Here is a 7,921-nt window from a genome sequence, read left to right on the forward strand (position 1 = left end):
CAATCCACAACAACAACAACAACAACAACAACAATAAAATGCACTGAAGAAAGGATGTAAGAAGAGAAATGCTTTGATTGACTGGCCTCCGGACCCCCTGCTCAGCTCCTACTCCTCATCACACTCATTCTCTCAGCTTTTCACCAGCACTTTACAAAAGCCTCTTGTAAAGCCTCACTCCATATAAAGTCTTCACTGTGCAACCGTTTTCCCAGCCGAAGTTGTGTTAATGCTCTGCTCCCTATAATAGCTGCCAGTTAAGAGATTTCAGTGTGTGTTTGTGTTGGGGTTATTTGGTGTGTGTATAAGTGGCTGTCTCAGAGTCAGTATGATACATTAGCTTATGGATTTTAGTTTATGGATCCACATGTGAAATCTCTGCTGGGCTTGATTGACAGCTAGGTATTAGTGTTCAGACGCCACCACGGTGATGAGATTATATTCATGATTGAGCAAACAGAGATAAAGAGAGATTAACGGAATTGATGGACAGGTTGAGAAAGCAGAAAGACCGAAAGCCGTTGTGTTCCCTTGGCTGCCTGTGCGCGCTGCACGTTCGCGGTGTCGCTGGCCTGACAGGTGATTTGGGGACAATGAATTACAGCCAGGAGACCTTTAATGAGGGTGAAGAGGGGGAGGGAGGAGAGAGGGGGAGGGAGGAGAGAGAGGGAGGGAGGAGGGGGGGAGTATGTACGTACAGGCTGTCTCAGAGTTGCATTTTAGTTCATTAATCCACAGCTGAAAGCTCGGCTGGGCTTGATTGACAGCTAGGTATTGGCTTTCAGGACCACGCGATGAGATTTTATTCGTGAGTGAGCAAAACAGATACAGAGAGAGATAAAGAGAGTTTTAGTCGTGACAAATAGGGAATAGATGGACAATATGAGAAATGAAAGAAAGATTGTAGGAGAGGACATTCTCCAATCATGCGGTTTCCATGGTGATCCACAGATGCCAGATGTGCGCTATTTATTGGTCTGACGTGACATCCATCTGGATGCGCTGATTGCTGTTTTTGCCTGTGTTTATGTGCGGCGTTTCTGTGTGTGTGTGTGTGTGTGTGTGTGAGTGTTTTTGTTTGGGATTTTTGGGGAGGGAGAGAGAGAGACAGAGAGTGAAAGGGAGAGAGAGAGAGAGAGACAGACAGATGGAGAGAGAGACAGAGAGAGAGAGAGACAGAGAGAGAGAGAGGGAGAGAGAGAGAGACAGAGAGAGAGCGAGGGAGAGAGAGACAGAGAGAGAGAGAGAGAGAGACAGAGAGAGAGAGAGAGAGACAGAGAGAGAGAGAGAGACAGAGAGAGAGCTTGGGATTCCTCAGATGTCTGTATTTCCCCTGCCCTGGTTAATGAGACCCTCTCCCTCTCCTCTGCTCATCGTTCATATACCGAGGCGCTGCCATGCTGCCAGCACAGAGATGGATGTGTGTGTGTGTGTGAGCGTGTGTATGAGTGTGTGTGTGAGTGTGTGTATGAGTGTGTGTGTGAGCATGTGTATGAGTGTGTGTGAAGGAGAAGGACAAGGAGGAGAGAACAAGCAATGGCAATATGGATGTGAGTGTTCAGATGTATTCATGTCTTTGGGGGGGGGTTCAGGGAGTGGCCGGGTGTTAGGGGGGAGTGGCCTGGTGGTAGGGGGCGTGGCCTTGTGTTGGGGGGGGGGGGGGGGGGGTGCCATGTCGTGAGGGGTTGTAACCATCCTGTGCGTGCTGGGAGGGGGGGCTGGGGGTGCGAGGCTGGGGCTGAGTTTGCGTCTTTTGTCTGTCCGGTAAATTATTCAAACCCCGAATCAGTTGAAATCTGTTATCCGAGTTCTCCATTATGGTGCCGTGCGGCGGCCATGACGGCTCCGTGCGTTCGCCAGCCTGAGCTCAGCAGGGGGGCTGATACTGATCACAGACCCCCCCCCCCCCCCCGCCCACCCGACAGAACAAAGACTGACTCTGTCTCCGTGCTGGGGGAGTGTTAGCGTGAAGGAAGCAGGCACACACATACTGTTTACACCTACAGTATAGTATACAAACAAACAAACACACACACACAAACACAAGCACAAACACAAGCACTCGCGCAAAGGTCTACCTCACAAGGAATGTTTAGGTGGTTTTTAGAAGAAGCAGAGACAAAAGGCTGTGGTTCTAGCTGTGTGACATGTCTGTGGGGTGTGTGTGTGTGTGTGTGTGTGTGAGATGGGGGGTTAGTCTGGAGTATGATGTTAGTCTGGAGCGTAATGAGGGTTTGGGAGTATGAGCGGGGAGGGAGGGGGGGGTGACATTAGGCGGGGGTGACGGAGCAAGCTTATGCCAGGTTGTTAATGAGGCAGTGCATTATGGGACAAAGTGTGCGACTGGGAGTGTTCGCTCCCTCTGTCTAGTCTATTAGTACCTTCCCTCCCCTCTCCTATCTGCCCTTACTCACTGCAATGTTTTGATTACTGTAATCAAGCTGCCCATTACTCATATCAGAACCAGATAATTTGTGTGCATGTGTGTGTGTGTATTTGTGTGTGTGTGTGTGTTTGTGTGTGTGTGTGTGTGTGTATGCGTGTGCGTGTATGTGTGTGTGTGTGTGTGTGTGTGTGTGTGTATGTGTGTATGACTTTAATTTATGCAAAGAACTCTGCAAGGTCACGTGATTAGTTGCCGGAGGAGGACTACCATTTGTATGGTAATGATGTCAGCAGCACTGGTGTCGCTATCGCACACACACAGGCATGCACACACACACACACGCACACACACAAATATACATACATACACACATACACACGCTCACTCACACACACACACACACACACACACACACACACACACACACACAAATACACACACGCGTGCACACACACATACACACACACACGCATGTGCACACACACATGCTCACTCACACAGGCCCAAGCGCACCTCGGACCTGCTCCACTAATACTGTATGTGAGCCCTTTATACTCCATTGTCTAATATAACAGGCAATGCAACATCCATCCATAACATACGTATGACATAACATTCATCCATAACATATGTATGACATAACATTCATCCATAACATACGTATGACATAACATAATGTACCTGACTGCTCACTCACATGACAAACCAACTCATACCTCAAAGCCCCCTCACACACTCCATGATCAAACAGTTTCATCACAATAAGAATTTGGTTTATAAGTACATTTAGGAGGACTTTAACTGGTGGATGATGACAGAGGACTGCATGTAAAACAGAAGCAAAATAGAGCAATAAGTAAGTTAAAATTAAAAAAATATAAACATGCACAATAGAAGTGAAGTAAGGCCATAATGAGGCTGTAGATGGTTATACATAACTTATAGACTATATGTGAAGCTATACAGCATGTACATGAATTACAAATGTGATACAAATAAAAAACTGAAAAGGTACTGATATCTGAAGTCCAGTATTGCGCCCGAAGTAAAGTGAACATTCATTGCCGCATTAGTGAGTGCCCAGTAGTTCAGCTGTAGGCTAGAGCACCCCAGTAGTCTGCATGGTCCTAAAGCCCATAGTAAAGGACAAGAGATGTCACCTCATAAGCCTTCATTCTGTTATTGTCCCAGTCAGAGCATTGAGACACGCCGTAGTGGATCTTTGGAGCTACTGTACAGCTCCACGCTGGACCACTGTCCGTAGCGGCCACAGGTACAGATGTTCACGTTCTACCCCTCTCATCTTATTAATCATCCTATGATCCCAAGAACAGACCTGCCCCCCCGACCCCTGCGCCCGGCTGGTGGTGATTGGGTGCTGACAGGAGGTTGGAGGTGATTGATAGCTCATAGAGCCAATGTGGTGAGTGGTCTGTTTGAGGCTCTGCATGCTACTGTGTGGTTATAGATTATTGTGTCACTCCTGGTGCTCTGGCTGATGAAACATGCAGGGACTAGTAGCAGCGCACTGATCCTCTCTCTGCTACCCTGGACCGAGGAGGTGGGGAACAGACCTGAGCCTGTCTGCTGGGGCCTACAGGGGGCACACTAGCGCTGGGAGGCCTGGCTAACCGCAGGCCTGGCTAGCACTTCATACTATAGGGGCTTATTGAAAAAAGAAATAACCCACTCGTGTATAGGTCTTCTAACGTACTGTATGTTTTCTTTGGCAGCAACAGAGCAGTTCAACAGAGGCGTTCGAGCAATAAGGCCTGTATCTTTACAGTAGGGTTCAAAGGATAAGTACCAGTCAAAAATCTGGACACTTTCTTATTCACTTGAATGAGAAGGGGTGTCCAGACGTTTGACTGGTACTGGCATTCTCACTGAGTCTTCAGTTCCTGACGGGTGCAGATTCTAACACATGTTCAATCACTAAAGGGAAAGTCCGCACTTAGGAATAACTGCTTATTTAAATGCAAAGTACAGCGGCAGATAACGTAAACGCTGACTAAGCCGGGAGAGCTGCTGCTGTACAAGTATGCATTAAAGTAAGCAGTTCAACTTATTTGTGAGTGCTGATTTTTCCCTTTATTGATTTTACAGTAGGAGTAACACAGTCTAGACGTGTTTACTCCTGTTTGATGCTATCTTGTGGGTGGATACATGTCTGTGTGTGCTGGAGTGTGTGTGTGTTGGAGTGTGTGTGTGCTGGAGTGTGTGTGTGTGTGTTGGAGTGTGTGTTTGAAGAGCTGCAGAGTGATTGATCATCGAGTGTGCCTATACGAACGAACAAACAGACAAACAAACGAACTAATCGCAAGCAGACACCTACGCTGACAGTGCCATCACTGTGTGTGTGTGTGTGTGTGTGTGTGTGTGTGTGTGTGTTTCTGTGCTGGTGTGTGTTTGTTAAAGTCACTAATGTGTGATATACTGTAAGAGGCTTCACCTCTTCAAGTTCACTGCGGGTGGAGAGACATCTCTCTTGTTCAGCTAGTATGCGTGTGTGTGTGTCTGTGCGTGTGTGTGTGTGTGTGTGTATGTGTGTCTGTGCGTGTGTGTGTGTGTGTATGTGTGTGTGTGTGTGTGTATCATATATCTCTGTCCCAGATAGGCGCTGCAGTGTGTAACTCCGTGGGGATCCTTAGGCCTAGCTTTGCTGAGGAAGCACACATAGACTCACTCGCCCTTATATATTAGCCTCTCATTGGAAGACCCCTCTCTCTCTCCCTCTCTCTCTCTCTCTCTCTCTCTCTATCTCTCTCCTTATCTATTCCTCTCCCTGCCCATCTCTCTCTTTACTCTCCCATTTACAAATGAAGACACACTCACGCACACAAACACACAGACACAAAGACATCCTAGCATGACCTTGAATGTTAGTCTGAGTTTAATTCTGTTTGTGTGTGTGTGTGTGTATGTGTGTGCGTGTGTGTGTGTGTGTGAGCGGGTGCACGTGTACGTGCATGCGTGTGTGTGATGGAAATAGCCATGTCCCTCAGAAGCAGGTCATAATTGGATGGCTTGATGCTCAGAGGCCCATCAAACACAGGCCAGAGAGCTGAATCGATCTCCTCGAGCACTAAAACAGCCACGCTAACGCAGGAACCGTTGAATGAATACCTGCCAGGATCTAATTTTCCCTCTCCTCTTCTCTCCTCTCCTCTCCCTCCTTCTCCAGCGATCTCCTGTCTTCAAAGTACGTGGAGAGGCACATCTCCGAGAATGGGAAGACAATCATCTCCAAAGTAAGAATCTGCACAGCCTTTCTTCACTGAGGTGCTGTCATGCCATCAGATTATCAGTGAGATTAGAATGACCAGGACTCGATATATCATCTCTCTCTCCTCTCTCTCTCTCTTTCTCTCTCTGTCTCACTTTCTGTCTCTCTCTCTTTCTCTATCTTTCTCACCCTGTCCTCTGTTGAGAGTTTGAATGAATAGTTAAAATGTAGATTAAACTTGCTGCTTCATGTGGTATTGAAATGTGACTGTAGGTGGCACAGCACAGTTTTAACAGTTTCTTTAACACACTTTGAATATATTTCACGCATACACTATCTTACACACACACACACACACACACACACACACACACACACACACACACACATCTCTGTATCTGTTTTTGCTCGCTCATGAATAAATAAAATCTCATCGCCGTGTTAGCGTCTGAAATCTAATATGTAGCTGTCAATCAAGTCCAGAAGAGATTTCAGATGTGGATCCATAAGCTAAAATATCCTACTGCAACTCTTGGAACAGCCACTTATGCACCAAGTCACCCCGAAACACACACACACACACACACACACACACACACACACACACACACACACACACTTTAATACTTTGAGGGCACTGCGTCCTACTTGTTTACCAAGTGTCTGACCCTATATCTTTCATTGTCTTGCTGTTGTTCTCAGGGTCCATGTTGTTTAAGATGATTAATTACTCGTATCTAGGCCTCGGACATCTTTGATTTGACCAACTTAGCCCCCATACACACAAGTACAGTACACACGCACGCGCGCGCACACACACACACACACACACACACACACACACACACACACACACACACACACACACACACACACTGATGGGTTGCTGGGTGTTTCTTGCCTGGATGAGAACTGGAGCAGAAGGTTCAGGAGAGACGGGGAGGAGGAGAGACACTGGATAGTAGAGCACAGCACCACTTATAAATAGCTCTCTCTCTCTCTCTCTCTCTCTCTTTTGCTTTCACTCCCTCCTTCCCTCCCTCACTCTCTCTCTCTCTAGTGGACAGACTTCATACTAGAGACTTGCAGAAGGGTTAGGTCTGGATTTCACCAGCACGGATGTCCATGGCTACGTTTTCGAACGGGCAAAACGATCAGCAATTACACGTGAAAATTGCACGTTAAGATCTGTTCAAATCTCTTATCACACATGCCCGAAAACGCCTATCACACCACCATTAGAGCATATCAAACAGGTGATTTGCGAGTTTGAGCTATAGCAATCAAGGGTGTATTTTTCTTGGCAGCATAGTCTACAATATTGTGAGTTTAAAATGCAGCCGTCTACTTCGTGTTGCTGCATTTTTTTGTTTTTATTCTTGGTAACTTTTACCAAGAGGACAAAATTAAGTCCATCCATTCACCCAACTTCGTCCTCAAGTGCAGCGTTCCATAGGCCTATAGGCCTGCCGTTCACGCTTCACCACGGATCTTCCTTCCTAAAGTTCCTCTGTTCATTTTTCCAGTAATCCAAACTCCGTATCCAATTCCTATTTTGATTTGTGATCATTGACTCACACATGAACAAACCAATTCCTTGTTCAATGATCGCAGATCTGATTTCAGACTATTATTCCCGATCAAACTGACAACATATTTGAGTGATATTTTGAGTGCAAAAACAGACTTCCCTATTTGTAGGCCTATGAGCTATCAAAAATAATGTTTTCCCATATCTGCAGTGAGGTTTAAAATAGTATTCATCTCGATGATGTTACAGAGTGACAACATGGGGGACATGAGCAGACAGCTAGCGTATTCGTAAAAACATTCACACACCCTAATGTTTATTCACGAACACGTCTGCGTCACGATTGCTGACAAAACCCATTCAATAAGTCTCGTCATATTCAAGTCTCATCATAATATATAACGTAAGGGAATGGATGAAGGACTAACTGATTATAAGGACTATATATTGGAACATTTGGACTGAATTAGATTATTGAATAGAGAATATTATTCAGAAAGAAAAGTACAGGAGAACTCGGAAGTTCAGACAGGTGTGATGAAGGTGTTATTTGGTCGGGAACTCAAACTGAGCTGGGGAGCCTACCCAGGCGTAGCCTATAGAAGCATATGTCAATAAAGGTGTTTTAACTTTCTGCCAGTTACTTCTCTTTGAACAAGATAATTATTATTTGTCTATTCTTGTTTGGGTTATGATTTGAAGTGTCTACTTTTGGGGGGGAACCTGTAAACATTGAATAGCCTAGAGTTTAAGTTCATCCTGGCATTATTCTTATTTC

General features: G+C 45.9%; 1 protein-coding gene across 1 annotated transcript in view; it reads left to right on the top strand.

The window, feature by feature from the left end:
* adam22 (ADAM metallopeptidase domain 22) overlaps positions 1-7,921 on the top strand; it is a gene marked incomplete at both ends in the record, with an annotated part of 58,955 nt that overhangs the window by 12,860 nt on the left and 38,174 nt on the right. Inside the window, one exon of the mRNA XM_084442423.1 lies at positions 5,571-5,637. Coding sequence (XP_084298549.1) covers positions 5,571-5,637 — 67 coding nt within the window. The remainder of the gene's footprint in view (positions 1-5,570; positions 5,638-7,921) is intronic.

The sequence above is a fragment of the Borostomias antarcticus genome, assembly GCF_949987555.1.
Source record: "Borostomias antarcticus genome assembly, chromosome: 8".
Lineage (NCBI taxonomy): Eukaryota > Metazoa > Chordata > Actinopteri > Stomiiformes > Stomiidae > Borostomias > Borostomias antarcticus.